Source organism: Corvus cornix, chromosome Z, assembly GCF_000738735.6.
Source record: "Corvus cornix cornix isolate S_Up_H32 chromosome Z, ASM73873v5, whole genome shotgun sequence".
NCBI lineage: Eukaryota > Metazoa > Chordata > Aves > Passeriformes > Corvidae > Corvus > Corvus cornix.
This window is the reverse complement of record NC_046357.1, coordinates 57,033,195-57,059,512: the sequence shown is the minus strand read 5'-3', so window position 1 is coordinate 57,059,512 and position 26,318 is coordinate 57,033,195. Positions and strand designations below refer to the sequence as shown.

The 26,318-nt window shown below is 39.9% G+C and overlaps 1 protein-coding gene across 5 annotated transcripts in view; it reads right to left on the bottom strand.

The window, feature by feature from the left end:
• The window catches only part of SLC24A2 (solute carrier family 24 member 2), a 114,961-nt gene that overhangs the window by 7,228 nt on the left and 81,415 nt on the right, over positions 1-26,318 (bottom strand). For all 5 annotated transcript variants that reach the window (XM_039567191.1, XM_039567195.1, XM_039567193.1 and 2 more), the window contains 5 exons: positions 26,105-26,200; positions 24,403-24,488; positions 10,730-10,861; positions 2,403-2,492; positions 1,809-1,975 (listed from right to left, as the gene is read on the bottom strand). In XM_039567191.1, the coding sequence (XP_039423125.1) occupies positions 1,809-1,975; positions 2,403-2,492; positions 10,730-10,861; positions 24,403-24,488; positions 26,105-26,200 (571 nt within the window). The remainder of the gene's footprint in view (positions 1-1,808; positions 1,976-2,402; positions 2,493-10,729; positions 10,862-24,402; positions 24,489-26,104; positions 26,201-26,318) is intronic.

The following is a 26,318-nucleotide window of genomic DNA, read 5'->3' as shown; positions in this document are numbered from 1 at the left end:
TTATACTGGGGAATTATATTTCCCTTGGCTGGCAAATCACCTGGCATTCTGTCTGTGAAGAGGAAAATCCCTTTCATTTGTTTCTAGATTTCACACCATCTGCAGAAGAAGCTATTTGCACTCTTTACAAGAGCCTGTCTGACAGGAGGGTAAGTTGCATAAAAACATGTCCTTGCCATGAAGAACCAGCACTCTGCAAGGCACTGCCTGCAAAATTTAGCCCTTAAATGTCTTTGTCCCCATTTACTGTATAAACCTCTGTTAAAACTGTGAACTTCAATTGAACTTCAGTTTAATTTCTATTTCTGTGTTTGCTGTCATTGCATTTCTCATTTCTCATGCCACAGAAGGAGACAATATCCCTCTGCAAGTTGTCAAGCTGAAATAAATATTTAAGACACTGATTGGAGCTTAGCAGGCTTAGAAAGCATGAAGTGAGTTGTCAGAAGCTCACAACATTAAAACTTTCAATAAGCAGTTCAGGAGAGAATAATTTATTACAGCTGCTGTACTAACTACACCAGTCTACAGCTCAGTTGTGCCATTTCTGCTGTAAACATAGCAGACTGGTGCAGGACAAAACCATTTCCACTGGCAGGAAGACTAAACATTTTTTAAAAAGTAAGAAAGCACTGCAAAGAGAAAGAATTTTGTAATGCACCCTCTGTATTCCAAGTTGGAGGACGTGGTTTTCATATATTTTACAGGTTTGTTGCGTATAGGTATTTCAAAGACTTCATGCTTCTGAATTAACAGAAAAGTGGCCAAGTTTTCCTACCATATCTAAAGGTACTGGCATTAGCTAACAGATAAGAAGGTATTTACTATCCATTCTAACTTCTGTAGCCTTTTTATACCTTTGTGCAGTTGCTGGTATTTTTTACCTGTGAAAACCAGGATCTCCTCTACAACCAGGCTGTTTGGCGCTGTGACTATGACTAGACATGTTCTTCTGTTTGTGTGTGACAGCAAGAATCAACCAAAGATGGAGAAATTGAAAGTATATACATGATTCTCAGTATCTCCACCCTGTGTTGAAGATGGGAATGTGGGAACAAAGAATTTATCTGTGTGTTTCCTGCACATTTTTGAAATGCTGAGGCATAGATTACACTGTTTCTGAACCTGATCTACCTTGACCTCAAAAGATCAAAAAAGGATTTGAATTACAACATCATGCCACAAATCATTACCCTAGAGCTGCCATGAAGCAGTGAAGTGTAAATAGTAAACTTCTGCACAATCTCATGTAGCTTCACATTGTCAGAGCTATTGAAAGGGTCCTTTTTGTTAACAGAGAATTGGTTTGTAATTTGGGATTTGCCAGGTATAGAAAAAAAAATTAATCACATGTCAACAGCAGCCTAAATGAGTTACACAAGACAATGACTTTCTGTTGTTATTATAGCAAATGTTGAATACTGCAATGAATTGTTCCTGATCATCATTTATAAAGAAAGCTCTAGTATAAGCACAATGAGTGGTAGCAGAAAGCAAACAGCAACCTCATAAAAGCATAAAAAGCTTTGAAATTCCTTTTCGGAACAATGCTCTTGCACAATTTTAAAGTGCAATTCACTTGCCTAGGCCTTTCTGTAATATATAAAAGCAGGGATTAGGCAACAAATTTACACCATTTCTTCATGCAGGTATGTATAAACTTCACAGCACTTGCCACAGTAACATCTGCTGCATATTTGCATCACTCTCCTTTTTAAAGATTGCTGCTTGTGGGCAATACCACACCAATGTGCTAAGAACAAAAGACTTGTTTAAAATAGACACTATTTTTTTGGTGTAGAACTTACCCCACTGTGATGTCAAATATGTTGCTTCCAACGGAACTGGATACGGCCATGTCCCCCAGACCTTTGCGTGCTACAATAACACTGGTAATAAGGTCAGGAATGGATGTGCCAGCAGCTAGAATAGTCAGTCCCATGATTTCTTCAGTAATACCAATGGTCTCTCCAACCTGGAAGGGTTGAGGTAAACAAAAGGTAAACAAAAACAGAAAAAAGTGTCCTGTAGTGAAGAAATGTTTTCAGCTGCCCTGGACTTGCCACTAGCTTGGAGAGTACCAGGCGAGATCTGATAAATACTAGTTTCCACAGACTTCCCGATGTATCAGGAGAGAGATAAGACAGTCAAATAGAAGCATAAGGTATTGACAGGCAGTTGCTGATGGTTGTGATGTTTTAAGAATGATTAAGTCCTGTGGTCAGGTGAACCACCACTCTGAACTATTTTCCATTTAGTGAGTATTGATTGGCATCCATGGCTACAGCTGCCAAAATAAAGTAGCACCCAGCATGAGCTAGATGGACTCTGTGTCTAAACGATCTTTTACAGTGCAAAGCATAATGCAGGGCTTTTATTTTGTACCAGTATCACCTCCTTACCTGGTGTGCCCACCAGACCATCAAGTAGGAAAAGAATGCAATCCAGCTGATAGAGCCAAAAAACGTGATAGGAAAAAATTTTCTTGATGTCTGAAACAGAAACAAGGAGAAACTGTGAAAACCTGTATTGAAGGGTGACATGCCATACTCTTAATTGCTTCTCAATATGAGAGTGGCTTCTCATTTTTTCTGATGGCCTGTTCTGAGCAACTGTTCTGATCATCATCAGATGATCAAAATACATGTCAAGAAAGGTAAGAAATGGATGCCCTGACATTGGTATATACTTACCTATGCCTCATTCTTCCAATTGCTTCAGTCATAAAATAAGACCTCCTAAGAACTTGTATGATGAATGGCAAATTTTGGGTTGTCATTTTTGTCATAATTTTTTATGATGCAGTTTGCATATGGGTTTAATTCACTAGTGGTTTGACTTCTAAATTTATCAATAATTTCATGCTTATTCAGAATGAACGTTTTCAAACTGCTTCAACAGGTGCCTATATCTTTCCTTCCTACATTAGTAACTTTTTGCAACAAATTTCACAGTCAGTATAACAAAGATTGCCCTATGACAGAGCTAAAAACATGCACACCTAAAATATATTACGGCATTGTCGTGGTTTGACGCTGGTTAGGTGCCAAACACCACGAATAAAACAAGGTGAAATGAGGATTATTGAGGAAAATGGAAAAACTTCAAGGCAAAACAGGTCCACACTTAAACAGTTATAGTATGAAGAAGATTTATTACTAACAAAATAATAAGAAATTAAAGCAAACTCCCAGAACACCTTTCTCTTCCAGTACCACCCTCTTTCCACCAACCCACACAATGGAAACAAATGCGGGGCTTGATCAGTGTTTCATTTCTTAGAGTCTTTCTTTATGTTTAAGGAAAGGAGTTTCTTCTGCTGTGCCATGGGATCCTTCCCACAGGAGACAGTTCTCTGTGAACTTCTCTAGCATGGTTCCAACTTTTGCAAACAACAGTCTGCCCGGAATCTGCTGCAGTGAAAAAAAATATCCCTCCCACGAATCTTGCCATCTTTCCCCACTGCCATCATGGGTCATAAATAACATGGGGTTTAGTCTTTTAAGGATGAGCTATTCCAGCCTGAAAGTAAAGGCTCTCTTCTTCAATCTCTAGAAGTCTTTTACCACATCTATATACTCTGGCATGAGTATTTTTCATGAACTACACGTGGATTTCTACATCCCCACATGTACCTCATCTTATGAATTATAGGGAAAACAAATTGCTGTATTAGTCTTCACCACGGCTTGCAAGGGGAATTTTCAGCTCCGGCACTGGGAGCGCCTGCTCTCCTTCCCTTCTGTTACTGACCCTGGCGCCTCCATGTTGGGTTCGTCTCACATGATCTCACTTTTCCTTTCTCTCTGACCTGGAAGAAATCTGGTGCCTGTAAGTTGTGGCTAAGAAGTTGATCTTGTCTCTTGTCCGGGCTCTGCATTGGGGAAAATTCAGCATGTCTCTCGTTGCCAGCTGCATGATGTTTTTACTTGGTTCGACGTGAGCCACACTGGTTGCATGGAAGGGGCCTGCCGGGCCCAGAAGCCACGCCGCGAGGTTCCGGCTGCGCTGTTGCTTAACCCTGTTGCTGGTCACGGCTGCCTGTGGAGCCGGGATGGCTTTCCCTGGCGGCTCGGCCCCGCGTCACCGTGCTGGGGGAAGGCCTCGGGTCTGCTTCGGGATGGGACCCAGGGGCCCCCAACCTTCGCCACCCCAAGTGGGGGGGAAACAGGAACAGAAAGAACTTCCCGTGCTTGCTCTTCCTTTAAACATGTAAATTGCAGAGGCAGTACCAGCTTTTTCATTTGTTTAGCAACTTGTCCATCGAACTAAGTTTAAACTACCACAGGCATTTAGTCTTCTTGTGAAAACTACTCGCTTTCTCAATAGAAGATATGTTAAGCACATATTTTTAATGCTTCACTTTGTAGAGAAATTCGTTATAAAAACATGCAAAACATACTGTCAGGGCCTTCAATGAATTAAAAACTGTATATAATACCGAAGTAACTTAATTTTCATTTTCACAGTCTCCCTTACTAGTGTCAGATTTTTAACAGATAGTGTTCTTGCAGCCAATGAATGGGTTCTATGCAGATTAATGATTTATTTTGGTTTCTCTTCTTTCCAGTCTTTTGCATTTTCCATATTTCTTACTGACTAACTGAATCTATGTAAAAAAAGAGGTCAAGTTAATACTAAAGGAAGGAAACAAAACTGCAGTACTGCACCAGGCAAACACTACCTAAATCAGTATTTAAAATTAAATTTTTCCTATGAATGAATTCTACCAGTCTTTCTTTATGGTCATTGACCTTCTGAACGCAGATCTTACCCAGATGATTTCTGACATGTGACTAGCAGAGTCCTACAAATTTTCATGAATAACCAGTAGAACTGCCTGTGGAAATAAGTTAGACCAGTCTGAATGCCTGTTTCAGCTGCAGCTCAGCCCTGCACTACTTCCTCCTGTTCAGTCCTCACTAAATTCACTTCCACTCCAGAGTTTTTGTGCCCCCTTTCATTGGAGGTCATGCCCCTGCTGCACCAGGAGGCTCACAAGACTGTGGATCATTTCTAGATGATGTGGGAGTAGACAGGATTGCAGGGCTTTCCCTGAATGTGACTTTTGGAGAGAAAATACCATTTGTTCTGATTAAGTTCTTCAAGCCATAATAAACACTTCTTTTTTAGGGAGTTTACAGAGCTGCACAGACAGCTTTTCTTACGTAACAAACTCAACAGGCATTTATATGGAACAGTTTCCCATTTAGGAACTGATGAGCATGAAACCACAGGGTGGCTGTAGACCAAGAGATGATCAGTGTATTGGGCTGGCCATTAGAGCTGGTCAAGCAGGAATGTCACTGTTTTTTGCCAGCTGAACCTGAAAACAATGAGGCTAGTCTGTAGCTCAATGAGACTGTAGATTTTCTGCTGATGTAACTGCAATGAGTTCAGGACATTAACTGATGTAAAAAGGGTAAAGTCAGCAATGGCAATTGTGCACACACATCTACAGCATGGGACAAACAGAAGGTCCATATCTGCTCCAGCAGCAGGTGCAGCTGCAGGCTGTGCTAATGGAGCACTTTTCACTCCCTGTGTGCACTTTGCATAATGCCAAATGTCCGGCTGAAAACTGAGCATGTACTAACATTGATTAACATGACCTATACCATTTCACAACTGAATATACACAGGAATACACATTAAAAATGGTACAGATTTAACAACACTACTAGAGGGATGGAACACCTCTTCTGTGAGGAAAGGCTGAGAGAATTGGGATTGCTCAGCCCGGAGAAGGCTTTGGGGTGACCTAATTGTAGCCTTTCAGTACTTGAAAGGAGCCTACAAGAAAGATGGAGAGAGACTGTTTACAAGAGCATGCACTGACAGGACAAGAGGACTGAAAGAGAGTAGGTTTAGATTGGTATTAGGAAGAAGTCTTTAGTATGAGGGTGGTGAGACACTGGAACAGGTTGCCCATAGGAGTTGTGGATGCCCCATTCCTGGAAGTGTTCAAGGCCAGGTTGGATGGGCCTCTAAGCAACCTGGCCTAGTAGATGGCACCCCTGCCCATGTCATGGGATTTGGAACTAGATGATCTCCAAGGTTCCTTCCAACCCAAACCATTCTATGAATTTATGATTCTAAACTCCCTCATAATATGGATAACTGAACTTCTGTTGGAGTAAAGGAAGCAGTCCAGTAGGTGTTTTAAATGGATTACCCTTAAAATAAACAATGCCACCTGGAAACATCCTTTTCATATAAATTCCATTAGTGTCATACGCATAGTTTTTAGAAGTACGCAGGGTACTTTGGTTGATCTATTTCTTAATTGCTCCTCAACTCATTACAGATTTACTTCTTCAAAACAGAGTTCTAAATTTCTATCAAAGCAGAAAATATGATAATGAGCTTATGATATTTAAACCTACTCAGATGGACTTTTAAGTTTAAAATCAAAATTTTATATGCATTGGGTGAGAGAAGACCTTAATCTGAAAAGGAACGCAATTTGAAAGAAACATATAGATGGCTGTTATAGTGATCTGACACCAGTGGGAGCAGAATTAAGACTGGTGGAAATAAATGAATCTAAACAGCAATTTCCTCTTCTAAAACTAAACAGCTAGCACTTTTTTTCCACCATTCTTAGTAGTCAACTTTTCCAACTTTCAACATTTTTCATCTTCCTTGTAAAAGCTGGGATTTTTTGGCAAGACATATGGTTAATGAGACGATGAAGCGATAAACTTGTTGCACCTCATCACAAAATCTGCACAGAGCACCTTGCAGCAACGCTATTTGAATGATCACTGCACAATACTCAAGATTTAAGCATACATTGGCTTAAGCAAAACTAATACAACCAGAGCAGTGCTGGCCAGTAACAGCTCTCTGATGGTGAGATTATATACACCAAATGGTTCTTGCAAAACAAGGAGACACTGCCTATCTGAGTCAGACACCCATGCAATTTGGATGGCTAAGAATTACGAGTCAGTAACTTTGCAGCATGTGTACTCCTCGCCTGTCTTAGCTAATCCTCTCCCACTAAAATTAACTGATAAGCAGCAGTCCAAGATACTTTAATAGGCTTAACACTTAAATCACCTATTTTAAAATGGGGAACATTTAAATTCAGAAAGGGCAAAATTTAAGGCTTGTACGTTTTACAGGTGATGAAATAAAAAACAGACTCCATAGATGCTGCTATATAATTTGCATATAGATGAAAAATTTAAAAAGCCATAACAAGAATGCTGATTCTTTTTTGTATGCTGGATTTTATTCCAGACTATAATAATAATTATGCTTGTTTTGTAACTAGTGACAGCATTCTTTTGAGATTTATGTCATTTCTACTCCCCAGCTCTTTGAAAAACAGAGAGCTGCCAATTCTAAACATTTTCCTAGAAGAATTAGTCAGAGAACAGGAGACAGGAATACTTCTCCCCATCTTTTTTGGTAGTTGTTGTGGTGGTTGCATTGTGAAGACAGAGTGCCTAGTTTATTACCAATTGGCTCTTCTGTGGTCCTAGTAACACACAAATGAGAGAAGGCATGGCTCCTTCAGTTCATATGTTATCTTCTTTTAACAAAAGCAAAAGGATTTTGTAGTTCCACCGTAGATTAGATGGTTTGGTACTGTTCCTGCCTATCAGAAACCTTAAGGCTGTTTTTCTTGATATATTTCTATATATTTATTTCATGCCAGTGTCTGAAAAACAGGACTATAAGCAGCAAAAACAATCCAGGTATGAAGGCTCTTCTTCTAAGAGCTTGATCCTGAAAGGTAGTGTGTGCTGAATAATTTGGAAGGTAACTTTTAATTTTAGCCAGTATTATTACCAACATCTTTAACCTGAATGATTCATATGTTTGTCTCGTTCATAAATGTTTGTCTCGTTCATAAATGTATCTGCATTGCAAAGTTTGATCTTTCTTTCACACTTAACAGTGCTTAACTCTGATTACTCAGAACCTGCTCCTCTAACTGGATCTGTACAGGAACATGTTGTCCTTGTCCCCTTGGTAACAGTACATCTCTGAATGGCAACAAGAGTTCATGGAAGTTGTAGCTCTTCATTTGTAATGGGAATTTGCAGAGATAAAAGGAAGAACTCCCCCATATGGGTCCAGTGATGGCAGAGCCCTAAGAGCCATTTTTCTGGCCTGTAATGTAAGGGGATGGACAGTGGAGTAAGGTTGTAACAAAAGAGGTGTTCAACATCTGTTCCTGACCTACCAGGGCACCTTGGTCACGTAACTTTTCTTTCAATCTTTCATTATCTGTTACTGCTGGAGGTGGGCAGTTACGTATGTGACCTTTAAAGAGCCACCGGGGAAATAAGCCATTAGTACAGGAAAAATACCCATTATTGTTCAAAACACCTGAGCAAAAACTCAGGAAAAAAAATTCCCCAAGGGCACACCTACCTCTGGAATATGCCAACAACATTATCACGTTATAGTAAGGATTTTAATATATACTGGCTTAATGTGAGCAGGTGTTATTAAGGCACTAAACACATTAAAACATCTCAGCCAGTCAATCAGCTGACAGATAGCTGAACTAATGCATAATCTACTCTAAGTATATAAAAATCTGTATATGTGTGCAGCAGAGCATAATAAGGCAGCAGGATTTTGCTAACTTTAGTACCAGAGACCTTGTCTACGAAATAATTTTTCTAGAGCTTCTGGGCTTCGTGGAGCTAAATATATCTTGGAATAGTACAAATAACTGCAGGCAAACCATCTCCTTTGCGTGGAGATAAAATACACTTTAGAAAAAAGACTCTAGATGAAAAGAAGAACTTACTGAAAAGTGGACACCCACAGAGGATACCAAAGGCTCCATATGGTCTTTCAAATCAGTATATAGCACACAAGCATTAATTTTATATATGCACATGCTAGTTTGAGCATTCTGATGCAGAATTTGGGTTTCTGACTAAAATTACCACACTTGAAAATCAAGTCCCTGATAGCGGCCTACCTAAAAAATCTAGTTAAGTATTGGTTTGGGTTTGCTTTAACTTTTACCTCACAGATTTCATTGAAAATTGTTTTCTGATGCACATGCTGAGCTGTGATATCAGGCTTTGTTTTTGTTAGGAAGGGATTAGCGGGGATGGCACACAGAAATAAGTGAGAATATTTTGAAGATACATTAATGAAGCATATTTAATATGTTAGATAGTTTATGGAACCATCTGGTTAATTCTTTGACAGTAATGGTCAAAGTAAGCAGCTTGTCACATCAATACAGCCCATTACCTCTTCTGTTAATCTACGTGTAATTACAAACGGCATTGGTTTTTTTCTGTATAAAAAACTACTCCTTTCAGTGAACAAAGTTTTAAAACTCTGTTGTCCACTTGCCTATCTGGCACATACAACCATGTTTATCTTTTGTGCAGGGTATTTTAGATGCCGGATGTCAGCATGGAGTTCTGTTGTGAATGGTACTAGTGTTAATAATCACACGCATCACACAGTTGCAGGCAACTTTTCAATTCACTCTCCAAAACTATAATTTACAAAACTGTTCTCATTTGTACAGTACAGAATATTGGATAAAGCTACAGGTCTACTTATACTAACTGCAGATTTTCAAAATTCAAAATAATGCCCATACATACTTCTCTCTCATTTTAGATCAAGTTATGAAAAAAATTACAAGGACGGTTTTGAATGATGAAAGGAAGGCCTAAATTCAGAAATAAACAACCTTGAAATTCATGAAGTATGCTCTGTGTGTTATGAAACAAAAGTGATTACCAGAGTTTTCTGAAATCTTTAAGAAAAAGAAAGCTTAAACATTGGAAGGGAAAACGTCACTTTATAGCCTTTGGAAACCTTTATCCAAAACCAAATCAGAGATCTTATTTTAGCTTCTTTCTTGCACTGAATTGCAGTTTTGCAGCGTGTGGGATGGGAAGGTTTTTCGCTGTGTGTGAGGAGGAAAACAGAATTCAGGGTGTTGATTTATAAACTTACATGCTGTGCATGCCTCTTTGCAGTAGTTTTAAACCCATTTTTCATCCAGAAAGGAAAAGAGACTAAAACACTACTAAAATTTTTTTTTCAGCTCTTGACTCTCTCTCTTCTACTTTCCATGAGCCTTCCCAGTCAGGTCTGTTTGTATATGTGAGTATGAAAGTGGTAAGCCTTGGTAACTCACCAGTCTTACATTACTTCAGGCTGTGTTTGGGACAAAACTGGCAAGTATTTATACATGAAGGGACTTACAGATCTCATCCTAGTATGAAAATTACGAGATTATGGGTAGAGCAGAAAGGTCTAATAGAACATAAATTTAAAAGAAATGCATATCATTATGTTTGAACTGCAGAGAGAATCTAGACAGTCTAAAATCCTTCCAGTCATACCCTTTAGGGCACTGCAGATAGACAGACTTACTCAGCACTCATGAGACATTCAGTAGAGATTCAGAAATACAAATGTGAAGGCCCCAAAGAAGTTTTCAGACCTTTCACTTTATGTCATAAAGTATTAGTGAATACAAATTCAATATACAAATTAAATCAAATACAACCTGTATAGAGCTATTACCAACCAGCTGCTCATAAACACCCATTTGCGATTTGCAGATTTGAATACTGATGTTGTGACCTCTTCTTCAAAGAAGAAACCATTAAAAAAACCCATTAGCTCTGTTTTTACATGAATCTGCTGCTGTTCTTTTTTGGCATTTAACTAGAGAGCCACCCTTTTGTGCAGAACACACTGACATATAACAGTTACTTACAGGTTTTCTGACATCTGGCAGGGTAGCCCACAGTGGAAAAACAATGGGTAACACTAAAAGATAGGTGGCCTGCTTGCGTCGGGTTTCAGGCCAGGCCAGGCTGAGAGGCTGTTCCTCCTCATCCTCTTCGTTCTGTAAGAAAAGCTCCAGTGAACAGATTATCACAGTGGATGAATAAAGTTAGGGATTCTTTCAAAAGGAATTCAAGGAGGGTGTTGTGTTTCACTGAGAACTATGGCGCCTAAAAACATTGCATTAACAGCCCACCTACCCAACAACATTAGCTAGGACACACCAAAAAAGACTTTGGCCAGACTGTGAGGTATCCCTACAGCACAGGCTTCCTGAGGATGTCCATTTGTTGACAACGTGGCTGGTCCCTTGGGATGCACAGGGTGTCTCTGACAAGTGTTCCCGTGGCTCTCCCTACGGTTGTGGGCTAGTCTAGTCAGGGGTTAAGACCTGTCTGGGCTGCATCAAGCCTGGCCACACAGACAAGAGAGAGAGAACGTGTGTGTATATGTGCCTGTGCACATGTGCACACACCCACACACACACAGAAGTGCATCTTTATGCATGCGTATAGATGTATAGGTGTATCTAATTTCTTAAGCTTTTGCGAGGAAATAAAAAAGTTACTATTAAATATATATGCGTATATATGTGTATGTATTGTCTTCTTCGCAGGGACATACGGCAATTCAGGCACCTGTGGGGATGCTAAGCTCCTATGGGTCAGACTAGTGCTAAGATGCTGGTGTCAGACTGGGCTGCTCAGGGCTCTGCCCACTCAAGCTGTGAAACCAACAAGGATGGATATGGCCCAGCCTCTCTGGGCCGTAACACTGCTGTTGGGCTGTCCACATGAGGAAAGGGCTTCTCTTTGTCTCTCCCCAAAGTCTCTTGTGTTTAGACCAGTCGCAACACAGCAGTGTTCTTAACAACTTGGTCCTAAAACTAAAGCCAGTCCTCTCCAATTTGTTTCGCTGATTTTCTCATTGGTCTATAGTCTCCATTTATGTGTAAGCTGCCCACCTGTCATCCCTATTATGGAGTAGGTGTATAGGAACCCTCTCCCATGACAGAAAACATTTGGCTGCCACACACTTCTCTTTCCTTAGACTGCTTCTGCTAACAAAATGGAGCAAGTATAGCAGGCATGACTCAGCCTTTTGCATGCATGTATCAAAATAACATTTAAACTGTTAACATAGGTAGGTGATATCTCCAGAACTGCACATAAATTGCAGAACCAGTCAACTGAAAAAATGGCCTGAACAATACTTTCACACAGATGTGTGTAATGCAAACCCTGTTAAAGCTGGAAAGATTTCTAGAGAGCTCATTGAAAGCTAAAAAGGTCTGAAAAAGAGCAGCTGGTGAAAACTGTTTGAGAACGAGTGATAATGATGACTTCTTCACGTAGTGTTCTTGGGTTTTATTTTTGAAAAAAAGATAATGATTGAGACATCTCCACAATATGCATGTTATTCCCCCTAGAGATTTATAATAGGTTTCTTTTCAGTTATTGCCCTGTATTAAGATTGCTTACATAAACCTTATGACAATGCTATATGAAGCAATCATTTAAATGACCACACCAGTTGTTTTTTTCTAAGCAAAAGTGTTATTGATGAAATGTCACTATATGATTATACTGTTAATAACATTTTCTACCTACTGCTAATTGACCTAACTGGTCTTGATTATTCCACTGTTGTGTACTCCTGAATTGTCCAACTACCTGAACTGATCAGTACCTACAGAAGCAAGCTCAGCTCTTAGCTTGGGATCTTTCAGTATAAAGGTATCACCTGACACCGATGGACTGGAAGCAAATTCCTATTTACCTCTTGACACATTGACAAGTTGCAGCTACTTTTGAGTTATGCGTTGATGTCAACAGAGGACAATATTTTATTAACCTATATACTTTGTGAAACTCCCAAGTTGCAAGACTGTAAGACAACAGTAAAGTGAACAGGTCACTGGTTATAATCATTAAAAAAATTTTAAAAATATTTTGGCACAGTTTGTAGCACTCAACACAATACTTCAGAGGCTCCTGAGCAGCTTAAGAGGCTAGCTTTTGGCTTTAGCTTTCAGCTCTTCACTGAAGTTGGACATACTATGCTTCATTGCTGCAAATCTATTGAAGCCTGATTTTAGGGAAACTGTGCTGGAGAAGTTTGTGAGGCTACTTCCCAAAGCCAAATCCATTCCTTTTTCATTCCGGTAGATGCTGTTGGGGTGGGAAAATCAACCTGAGACGGAGGCTCAGCTTTGAAATATGATGACTGAGATTAAATCTGAGCACAAAAGGACCAGTTGAAGGGTTGCCTAGGTAACTCTTTCTGAATGGCCTCTGTGTAATTCAATCAGCCAACTCAGCTGGAATAAAGCTTTGTAAGTGACTGCTGCATAAACAGCACTGAGTGGCATGGTATTTCCTGAATTGCCATCTTTAGAGATTAGCCATGATTAACAACTACATTTAATCACAACAAAACTTTACATTAGTCTGAGTTTGCACATGAGTCTTAAAAATATCTAGACAGTAATGCCTATGTTGGTTCATGCAATACTGTACCAGTACACACTGTAGTTTAACACTGGGCCTTGTTCTATTTTCATGTCTGTGTCAAACACCTCTGAGTGTGCATGAGCACAGAGGCAACATGAGTGGCTGTAGCAAAGAACCACAAAGAATTGCTTTTGGAGATTGCCAGATGTCTCCCGAGAAACCTTGATCTATCTGTGTGAGATCTTTTCACCTTCCAGTTGTCCTATATCATCCCTTTCCCCAAGACACCAATGAGGCCAAAATATAAGGCCAAACACAAGCTCACAGTGCAGGCAAAACACTTCTTCTTGCTAGTTTAACTCCAGGGTACATTACAGATGTCACAGATTAGATATTCATTTCATATTTTGCAAACTGGATTTGGCATCTGATTTTCAATGCTGACTTTCCAAAAATCAGTGGGAATAATGAAGTTCGAAGTATTTGTAGATCTAGCTTCCACAAATTTCAAAGCAATACTAAATTATCCACTGAAGTTGAAGAAATGAATGGGAAATAATCACGGCAGCTCTAAAACCACACAAATGTGAGTGTCACACTGTGGACTAAGCAGCAGTGACAGAAAATGACTCAGCACAGATTCATGGAGAGATTGCACTGTCTGTGGCTCCAGGAATGTACATACTGAATTATGCACTATCACAGTTTGTAGAAACTAATCCTGAAGCTCTAGTTTTGATTTATTTTGGTCTGTATGATGAAAACTCTGTACTTGCAATGTTCAATATGATTATATTCTGCAACGCAAAGAAGAAAATGTAATTATAACATGATACACACCCAGGAATTCAATTGCCTAAACACATATGATGGTACCATTTTAGATATCTTACGGTATCTGCCTTGACCCCTACATGCTCCAACAGAAGTGAAGAATAGTCTGCTCACTTTATGACACACCTGCCAGCACTGTGCAAAGATCTCCATTTCTTTAGGGCAGCTTAAGTGCTACTACCTACACATCTACACTCCAAAACTCATTCCCTGCTATGACTCCGTAGCTAATTAACAACACTGGGCTGGACATATGGGAAAGCTGCATTACCTGATGTGATGTACTCTGATGATAATCTGTTAAACTGCTGTATTAAGTCAGAACAAAGGCCAGTTTACCCCAGTACCTTACAGTGGTCAGACATGAGCATTCAGAGACTAAGTATTCAAATATGGCATATTTTTTCATCTTCCATAAATTCATAAAATCATAGCAATATTTAGGCTGGAAAAGACTTTAGATCATCAAGTCCAACCAAAAACCTAACACTCCATCACTAAACCATGTCTGCAAGCACCATACCTACACATATTCTAAATACTTCCATGGATGGTCACACAACCACTTTCCTGCTTGGTAACTGATCCGAGGCTTGATAACCCTTTCCGTGAAGGAATTTTTGTAATAGCTGATCTAAACCTTCTCTGACACAACTTGAGGCCATTTCCTCTTGTCCTGTCACTTGCTACTTGGGACAAGAGGCTGACCCCTACCTGGCTACACCCTCCTTTCAGGCAGTTGTAGAGAGCAATAAGGTCTCCCCTGAGCTTCCTTTTCTCCAGGCTGAAAAACCCACCTCCCTCAGCTGTTTCCCACAGGATTTGTGCTCCAGACCCATCACCAGCTCCACTGTCCTTTTTTGGACACGCTCCAGCAATTCAGTGTCTTTCTTGTAGTGTCTTTCTTGGGCCCCAAAGGGGAACACAAGATTTGAGATGTGGCCTCACCAGTGCCAGGGGTACAGGGTACAGTCACTGTCCTGGTCCTGCTGGCCACACTATTGCTAATACGAGCCAGGATGTCACTGGATCTCTTGGCCACCTGGGCACAGCTGGCTCGTGTTTAGCTGCTGTTGGCCAGCACAGAATCACAGAATCATAGAATAGTTGGGGTTGGAAGGGACCTCTGGAGGTCATCTAGACTAAATGACCCCCAGGTCCTTTCCCACCATGAAGCTTTTCAACCACTCTTCCCCAGCTTGCAGCACTGTTGCATGGGGTTGTTGTGATGCAAGGGCAGGCCCCAGCATTTGGCTTTACTGAACCTCACAGCACTGGTCTCAGCCCATGGATCCAGCCTGTCCAGACCACTCCGAAGAGCCTTCCTACCTTCAAGAAGATCAACACTCCAACCCAACTTTGTGACATCTGAAAACTGACTGAGGAGGGTGTACTTGATCCCCTCATGCAAATTACCAATAAAGTCATTAAGCAGGATTGGCCCCAGTACAAAGCCCTAGAGAACATCACCAGAGACTGACAGCTGGATTTACCTCCATTCACCACCACTCTCTGGGCCCGGCCATCCACTCAGTTTTTTACCCAGTGAACCATCCACACCTGGTCTACCCATCCACACCATGGAAAGCCAGTATCTCCATAGGAATTATGTGGGAAATGGTGTTAAATGCTTTACTGAGGTACAGGTAGACAACATCCACAGCCTTTCCCTCATTTACTAAGTGAGTCAATTTGTCATAGGAGGAGATCAGGTTGGTCAAGCAGGACCTGCCTTTGACAAACCTTGGCTGATGGGGCCCAGTCCCCTTGATGTCCTGCACATGCTGTGTGATGGCACTCAGGGTGATCTGCTTCATGACCATCCCTGGCACCGAGGTCAGACTGACAGGCCTGTGGTTCTCTGGATCCTCCTTCCCACCCTTCCCATATCTGGGCATCACATTTGCCAACTCCAGTCAACTGGGACATCCCCAGTTAGCCAGGATTGTGGGTAAATGATGCAAAGTGGCTTGTGAGCACTTCCATCAGCACCCTTAGTACCCTTGAGGGGATCCCATCCAGCCTTAGAGACCTGTGTGTCTCTAAGCAGTGTAGCAAGTCACTGACCATTTCCCCTTGGATTATGGGGGCTTCGTTCTGCTCTCAATCCCTGTCTTCCAGCCCAGGGGTCTGACTGACCCTGATGACAGCCAATCTTGATGTTAAAGAATGAGGCAAGAAAGGCATTCCATACCTCAGGTTTTTCCTTATTCCTTGTCACAACATTTCCCACTGTATCCAAGAAAGGATGGAGATTGTCCTTAACCCTCCTTCTGTTGCTCATGTCTTTCTAGAACACCTTTCATTTCTAGAAACACCTTTCATTGTTTTTAACTGCAGAAGCCAAATTAAATTCTAGATGGACTTTGGCCCATCAAATTTTCACCCTGCATAACCTCACAATATCCTTGTAGTCCTCCTGAGCTGCCTGTCCCTTCTTCCAAAGGTCGTAAACTCTCCTTTTCCTCCTGAGTTTAGCCGAAGCTCTGTTCAGCCAGGCCAGTCTTCCCAGACAGCTCTTCTTTCAGCACATGGTGACAACCTTCTCCTGCACCTCTAAGATTTTTTTCTTGAAGAATGTTCAGCCTTCCTGCACTTCTTCGTTCCCTTGCGACCACCTCCAAGGAACTCTATTCACCAGTCCTGTAAACAGGCCAAAGTCTGCCCCCTGGAAGTCCCAGACACCAGTTCTGGCAGTGCTGCTGACCACCCTCCTTACAGCTCTGAGAATAGAAAGCTCTGCTTTCATTGTCTCTGTGCCCAAGATGGCCTCTGACCACTACATCTCCCACTAATCCTCTGTTCACAAGCAGCAGATCCAGCTGGGCACCTTTCCTGGCTGGTTCCCTCACCCACTGTGTCGAAAGTATCAAGGCATGTTTCACACAGTTCAGAAACCTCCTGGACTGTTCCCTTTCTGCTCTGTTGTATTTCCAGCAGGTATCTGGTACACTGAAGTGTTCCAGAAGAAAAAGGTCCAGCAGTAGTAAAACTTCCTCCAGCTGCTTATGGTATATTTTTGTCTTCCTCTTTGAACTAATTGGATGGTCTATATTAGACTCCCACCAGGATATCGGTCCTGGTCTTACCCGTAAGTACTCAACCCTTTTATTACCACCATCAAGCTCTAGAAAGTCAAACACTCCGTAACATACAGCGCTACCACACCACTTCTCCTTCCTTGCCTATCCCTTCTGAAGAGTTTATAGCCATCTATTGCATCACTCTGGTTGTGTAAGTAATCCCACTATGTTTATGTTACTGGAATTACATCATAGTTTTCCATCTGCTCAATGGCTTCCAGCCCCTCTTGTTTGTTGCGTACACTGCATGCATTGGTGTAGATGCACTTTAGTTGGGCTATCAGTCCTGTCACATTTTCTGGGGGGAGGAGCCTTAATTACTATGTGTCTGTTCTCAGGTGCTTCTGTTGTTTCTGATGGATTGATGATGCTTAGCTCTTTGCAGCTGTATATGGATCTTGATCCACTACCTCCACTGAGATGGTGAAGGTGCTGTGTGAATTAGTACAGGGACATTTCAAATGTGCTCTGGCATACTCAGCACACCATGGCACAGACTGAAGGGCCTCACTAGCACACTGTTCCTCAGACATTGATGTGCCACTCCTAGGCTTATCTCTAGCATGCCTGGTTTCATCCCTTTCCTCTTTCAAATCTAGTTTAAGGCTCTTTCAATGAGCCCTGCTAACTCTGATCCTTTTGCCCCTTTGAGGTGTAACCTGCCTGTCATCAGCAGGTCCAGTCTTGTTTAAGCCAATCCATGATAAAAACCCCAAAAACTCTGCTGGTGACACCACTCTTGGTGCCAGTTATTGACCTTCTGAGTTTTCCTGTTTCTTCCCTCATCATGTCCTGCTACTGGAAGAATACAGAATGACATACTTGTGCCCCTCATCCCCTAATCAGTCATGAAAGATTTAGATGTAGCTGCATTAGATCTTCACATATAATAGTCATTACTGTATTTCTGTGAAATTCTTACCAGCTGTCATAACTCCTTTTACTTTTTATGCATTGGATCCTCATTTTTTCTTGCTGAGATTTGAGACTGTCTTTTCCTTACAGAGACATCTGCAGTGATGAATATCAAATGTATACTAATGCCTAGATGGGATAATTGTGGTACCCTAGCATATATTTTATTGTTATTGTTATTATTATTATTATTATTATTATTGATGATTAGGAAATTAATCCTCTATTAGGAAAATGGATCTTAAGAAATGAGATTAGAAGTGTTATTTTGCTTGGTGTTCTCTTTCATACATCTGTAATAAATATTCTTTTAAACTCATCTACATACATTCTAAACTCTGTTCTTGCTACTTCAACTATTCTTTTATTTAAATCATTACAAACAATTAAAGTGGTACAAAAACTATGGATGCTCCATATTTCACAGTTCTTTATGCAAGAACATCTATCAAATATTTATCTGTAATCCCAGGTAAGAAAGCGCTTACTGGTTTGCTCAGGATTGTTTTAGAAACATGGGATGGTTTGGATTGGAAGGGACCTTAAAGATCATCTAGTTCCAACTCCCTGACATGGGCAGGGACACCTTCCACTAGAGCACGTTGCTCAAAGCCCCACCCAGCCTGGCCTTGAACACTTCCACAGCTCCAGTTGGGGCATCCACAACTTCTCTGGGTAACCTGTTCCAGTACCTCACCACCCTATCTAATCTAAATCTATCCAATTTTCTCAGTAAAATTTTTCCAAACAGAGGAAATTACGGTGTATTTTACATTGTATAAACAATACAAATATACAGTGACATTTCATCCACAATTATTTTGTTTATAAACAACAGCTTATAGCAAACTCCATCTGCCAAAGTCACAAGGCAGTCACTCCTTCTAGCAAACATCACAAAATCACTCTCTATAGGGGTTTACACTCATATTATATTAGGAAAAACAGTTGCTTTTTTTGGCACAACACTGAACAGAATTTAATACTTTTCTTCCTCACATTAGGAGAAAATGGAAAACAAGTACAAAGAACCACCTCAAACTTCTGAGCACTTCAGAAATACTGAATCTGCCACTGTTTACCAACTAATCTGTACTGTATAACAGCTATAACGTATGAACTATAAATATCATATTCTGAGGATTAATCTGTTAGTCCACCTAAGATGAAGAGCTATGAGATGAATTCTCATGCTTGTACATTTCTTGTGCATTTTGGCTGCTGATACTTAATCAATAAAGAATTAGCCTGAGGGCTCCAGAAGAAAGGAAACTGAAGACAGGAATTATATGCAGTTCAATTTGCTTATGCTGCAGTACAGATATTGCACCACTTTTAAAGAGGCAATTTCTTTCCTTGCTGAAAAAGACTGCTCAGGTCTTTTTTTGTTTCAGGGTGGGTTTTTGTTTGTTTGTGAGGGTTTTATTTTGGAAATGAGCTGTGTACAACCTAACTTTTCACAATGAGTAAGTCACGAAAAACTAACTTATGTGATCATGATCTCAAATGTTCTCTGTCCCAGAGGTATATAGTGATTTTAAAAATTGAGGTTTATTTTTTTCTTTAGAGGGCACATCTCACACTAATCTCTTTCACTAGAAAGGCAGAGAGTGTAGGCAATTGGAGCCCTACTAAGAACAGCCTCAAGTCTCTGCCTTCTGTTTCTTCTCTGTAAGCTAAATCACTCATTTGTCTTCTCTTAGATCTCATTAAAAAAAAAAAAAAGGCAAAACAAGATGAGATAGTAAGCTAGTACAAGAGTATGCAATTTCTATGGGGTGACTAAAGATAGAAAGCAACATCTTTCCTCACAAATTCTTGAGTAAAAGTCAAGCAGTCAGTAATACTAAATCCCTGAGCTTTCAGAATGCATTCTGTATATGCAGATACTCTTCTTAGGACAGTTAATTTGTGCTAATCCTTGCTGCACTTTCAACTCACTGAAAAGAGCTACCTTTTGAGTGGACCCTGTGGGAAGGAGTAAGGTCAGGCAGGTGTTTAGTCCAGATTCTGCTATTGCTGCTTGTGTCCTCTTGGGCACTTGCACAAATAAGTAAAATCACAGCTCCCAGAGCTTATATGCTAGTTTTTTATGCTATGCTGTCAGCATTCTTTGGGGAATTTGAAAATAAATTCTCAGAATGTAACACACTAAACTTCAGTCAGCTCACCAGGAGATGTAACAGCTATGGTATCATGGAGATACTTCTGAAGAATAAGCCTTTGTCTTCATGCCGTTTTTCACAGTCCTAATTTTCAAGTAAGTCAAACTGGTATACTGCAGCAAAAAGTGTGGACTAGGTCACTGAGTAGCATTGTGAAAATAAAAATCAACCCCTTTTGATAGCAGCACCTTCTCTTTAAGTTGCAAAGGGCAAACAAGATGCAGACATTTACTTTAGGCCAAGTGTGGCAACTGAAAAAGTATTTGGGCTCTGGAAAATAATTTTTTTATGATGAATCAAACAAATACCAGGGATGCTAGAATGTATCACGGTCTTACAACGAAGGCTGCTCTAATCTTCTCGACCCTCTCTCTCTATGAAATAGTAATGTTTAACATAGCCCATATTACCACCCTGAGACAGAGAATGCAATGCTACTCACATTCACACCATGCTGATTTGATGCAAATGGAATCATTACTCCAGGGCAGGGGAGATATGTCCCCATCAGGGCTCTGTCCTGAAATGCAGCACAGGGTGCTGCTGCTCTTCGGTGGGGAAGGCAAAACATGCTTTACCAGATTGCTGCTCAGGTAAGTGGATTACACCCCATGCAAACAATGAAGCCTTTGCACCATTCTCCTGTGGCATAAAAATTGCCTTATACTTTCATGGAAAAGTTATCTCAGTCATGATTGGCATGTAAACACTTTCCAGCGGGGTTTCCACGGAAAAAGGAAGAACTGTGTGCACGTGTACATGTGTACATGAGTATGTGCGTGCATGTGTGTGTGTGGGTGTAGGTCAGAGGAAAAGGTATTATCTTCAGATTGGAAACTATTTTCAGGTAAGCCACAGGTTGAAACAACTACCAAATGCTAGTTAAGAAGGTGGCAGGGGGTGGAACTGGACTTCTCAGAAGGATCACACTCTTGAAGGGCACTTTACAAAACATTTAATGAGATAGTAAGCGTCCTTTTAGTCTTGTTTCATTTTCTTACGCATGCTTGGTACCACTCTATGAAGCTTTATATAACAGAGTCTTCTCCTCTGTGGCAACCTGCTAAAGGTTAAGAGACAGAATGCTGTAAGTAGAACAAAATCCCCAAGGAAGATGCAATATCCAGCAGAAAAGAAGGCAATTTCTGACTTCAAATAAAGCAGTAATGTCTTACAGATGGTATGGTGGGAGGAGGTATTGTTCCCTCCTGTGCTGGCTAAGGAACGGGAAGGAGACCACAGCCATCTGTCCTTAGCTGAAGATCCCAATTTTATCAAAGTGTAGGATATCGGCTTCTGCTTATAGGTAAGTGGGGTGATAGGAGTCTTACTCTCTGGCACAAATGATTGGGTTGCTGGGTACATTTTCTGGACAGCCTTTTTGAATTTCTGCAAGCAGCATCAGGAAAGAGTTTTTCTTGTTGAAGAAGGGCTTGAGCTACAAAGAGAACAGCTGACTTTCCCTGGAGGACAGTGGAGTAAGAAAAATGGAGTTAAGGTCCTAGGCAAAAGGGAAAAGCAAGACAGTGGAGTTTGGAAGAGAGAAACGAAGAAATTAAAAACAAAAAACAAAAAAGTAAATTAGGTGAAATACACCAATCATGACATCTTGCAGAAGTCATTAACTTGACAGTGTCCTCGAATCTGTCTTGTGTGGTGTTTCAGCTCTGTGTAAGCCTTTCCTTCTTTCTTGAAAAAGAAGGAAAATATAAAGATGTTCCTAAAAAGCCCCTAAAGAAACCAGGAGAGGTATATGGAAAACTAAATCATGGCAATTGGGAGTATCATGCTTTTAAAAAGAATTATTTTACAAAAATATGAAAATTAAAATACAATATGAAAGCTGGTTTTTTGTCCTTTGCTTGTAGTCTTAGCCTGAGACCATCTTTTCACAAGGGTCTTTTTCTCAACATTGTAACTTTAAAATAATAGGGGATTTATAAGTAAAATGGATTTATGTACATAGAGGAACATAGAATATTTAATGTACTTATTTTCAGACAATTCTAACTCAAATACAGAGACTGATATTCTAAAATGCTTGTGTCAAGGGATTTAGAACCAGACACTATAATCAGCATCAGTGAAAAGTAAAACAAAAAACCACAAAGGTGACTACGCTTGTTTTGCAAGAGGGAAAGGCATGAAGACCACAGTAGAAATTGACAACGGGGGAGAAAGAATTAGATCCCTATGTGGGTCTTCTGTATCATCACTGCAAACATGTTCCAGGATGACCTGCTATATGAGTATATCCATTTCACATCCCACAGTTTTTAGGACAGCATGTGTTCCCCCAAAGGCATATTTGAAGCTTTGTTCATCCAGACTGATAGTTTCTAATTTTCTCAGTTCTAAATTATCACTACCACAATATGGAGGCACTAATAGTTAATTTTTTAAAGAGATTTTTCTAAACAGCACTTACGGATCACAAAACTGTATCTTTAGACTATGCAAGTCGAAAACTGGAGAGAAGCAATTTTATACTATCTTTCCAAATTCTGACACTACTTCCTTCTGCATTAGAGTAAGGAAAAATAATCAAACTTTCAAGCTACTTGATTGAATTCTACTTAGAAACAGAAGCAAATGATATCAGTATACAATGGAGAACACTTCATTACAAAAAGATCAAAATTCAAGAGCATTTGTAGGTCAAGTTTGGAAAAACTAAATAGAAGGAGGAGGGCAATGACCTATTCCCCTTCTTCAAATTCTAATATTCATCAGTGAAAAGGGTCACAGAAACGATGTGTGTGGGCTTCTGTTGTAGCCTATAAATTTTGTTGTCTTCTATAAATTGAGAGTAATCCTATTAGTGTCCACAAAGTCAATACACAGAGCAGAAGGAAACTGAAAAGCCCAGTGTTAGCTTCAGAGTGATACTACAGTTTGGGAAGGTGTTTAAGGAAGCTATGCACAAAAAGCCAGGCAATACACTGAGGAAAGGCTCTGGCACACTACAGAGTTGCCAGAGATCCTGACAGTGAAGGGTCCTAAGTATTATGGAAGCCTATTTATTTTTTCCATAGATGAGTAGACTATTTGTATTACAACTTCTCAAAAATTCCACTATGCACTTTTAACTTACAAAATACATTTCAGCATATCAATACTCAAGCAGCCTAAGAGAGCTGCCAGGTTACCAATGGAAGAAGACAAAATTGGAAAGGCCACTGGGGAGGAATCCAGCGTGGGCCATCTCAAAATGCAGTTAGGAGACTGCTAGTTTTTATTTTTACAGCAGATACCTGAAATCTTTTCACTCAGATTGATGGAGCTAAATCTGCAGACTCACTCCTCCACCAGTTACAAACCTCCCTGCTTTGCTCTGTTGTGCCATTTGGATAAGGATAAATACTGTATCCCACATCTAATACATGAGAGTAATTGTTCAGCATTTCCTAATACTTGCCGAAATAAAAGTTCCGAAGCCTGCATCACTGCAAATTTAAAACATCTAAAGGGAGATGAAAGGAAAGCTTTGCTGAGTAATGTACTCTTGCAATAGTTTTCCCTTCTTTCCCTGCAGTTGCTTGAAACTGAAACCATTATCTCAAATAATAAAGCTCCTTGACCGTGCTGATTTCTGAACAAGCCTAGGAAATGTTTTATTACAATGTAAATTGACAGCATGTGGACACTGCTGTGATATGTGATTGCTTTTTCTTCATTGTTTTCACTGAACAATCTCAGGGGGAAAAAAATCTTATGAAGCAAGATAACAGAAGGCAGGATGCAGTTGTTTTTGTACAGGTCCTCTTTCATAATTAATTTTGACTATTCCATGATGCACATCATGACAGGTTCTCTTAAGAGAACAGGTTTTGTGCAATGTGACAAGCAATTTCTATTAGCTATATTTAGGGCTGCAAACATCTCATCTGTAGAGTAAAAATACATTTCCTAAAAGAACAGATTCCAGACTCCCATCTTACCTTACACTGAAGGGCAGGAGCAGAAGGCAAGAGCTTTTATATATGGCAAACTGTACACTGGATTCAGTTCTAAATGAAATCTAAATATTATGCAGACAGTTCATACTGTCAGCTTCTTTCTATTAAGATGTTTACTTTCAGTGAAAAGCACAAACATGCAACACATTTACTAATACGAGAATAAAAAGAAGAATAAAATAAAGTCACTAACCTCTTCAACATTATGGGCGATTCCATTCTGCACTGGTCCTGAATCACTTGGTGGTGTTACTGCAACTTCCACTTTCGCACCTTTCTCTGTGGCATCATCCACAGATAAGAGTGGGAAAACAACAGATCAGAATATTAAATAACAAATATACTAGTGAAATAGCTGTCATATATACAGTCTGAGCAAATGATCAAATACTAAAGTTGAACCAACACCTGTGTTAGAGAGAAAATATTTGCCTAGTACACATTTTCAATGAAAATCCTACAAGCAGTGAGCTAGCATTTGGAGAAATATTTAAGTTCATTGCACTCACTAAGTTCAGTGCACTTTGTTTATGCTAAACGCACTGAGCCTAATACTTCAGGTAAAAAGTGACATACAGCACTCACCCCTGACATTATAGAATGCAACATGTTGCATTTACAGGTGAGGGGATATATTCAGTGATTTAAGTTTTGTAACACACTAACCCTTGCAATTAGTAAAGTTCCTTCCAAGCTGTAATCCTGCTGTCTCCCATGCACAAATGTGGGGAAAGAGAAAACAGATGGTGTAATAATATCCAGTAATAGAGGATGATCTTCAAACCAGAATCCTGTAGTCCTTGTGCTAAACTCCCACAGAATTAAAGCGATAAAGTTAGGCCTTTGGTTTCTGATGCCAAATTTATTAAAATTTATTCTTACTTTGACTGTCTTGGAATTCTCTAAGTGGTAATTACCTCTATAAGTATGTAGGACATAAATGTTGTCAATGGCCCCAAATCCCTCGGACAATATAAAGTAATGGGGAATAGCAATATGAAATGCCTTACTCAAGTTCAACATGCCTTATGGTATGCTCTTGTGCACAGAAGTAAATACAGCTGTCTAGTTACATTACTGCTATCCTGAGATTCTTCTAAATTAAAAATCTGAGATCACAGCCACAGCGGAGTGCCAGACTATCCGTAATTATTTCAGTATATGTGTGTTGTCTCTTAACCCTGCAGTCAGCATTATGGTTTATTAACAGACTGTCCCAACCAACTGCCTGATTTTGGAAGCAAATAATATCTAAACATAACACAAGGTCAGAAAAAGTGTCAAGTAATAAAATGATTCAGATTTTACTGGACACATTTGTATCTGATTTTCTAATGCAGATAATATGATGAGGTAAAGTAGAGAAAACAGGTCACAGTAGAGATTTTTCTCTCAGCATAGGAACTTTGGAACTAAAATACAAATTCTTGCCTTAATGGCAAACCCTAGTAAGTTAATTTTGCACAGTTAGCATAGATGGGCCTAAATGACTCCAAGCAAATAGCATACAGACAAATCAAATCTTAAATATGAAGGTGATGCTTTTTGTGACAAGGGTGGTACCATATAAAATGCATATTCTACTAGAACATTTAAATAAATTGATTAAATTTTCCTGTATGTACCGCAAGTAAGTTTTGACTCTCTGTCACTTCAACACATAACCAAAATCAGCTTTGCTTTTTCTTTTCAACCAGCCAGAAGGCCTTCTATTCTTGCATTCAACTCCTGTCCCATCCATAAATTTCATACTCTTCAGTACAGAGAATCAGAGTATTTTTACTAAAATAGCGTAAGTGATGTAGGAGAAAGTAATGATTAACAATTTTCAAACAAAATAAAACAGTGAAAGAGACTTCCAGGAACAGATGATAAATCTGTAATGCTGCACTCACCATGATTAGCAGCTCCATTCTGCCTTTCACTGTCTTCTACCTGGCACTTCTTTTTGGCAATATTATGCAGAATTGAGGCCCTTTCCTTGAACTTTCCTAAAAGAAAACATTGTCATTATTACAATGCAGCCATTTTGAGATGCAAAGTTTCTTTGCCATAGCTTAGGCTCCATAGAACAGTGCTGATAATCCATTTCAATTCCTCGTCAAACAG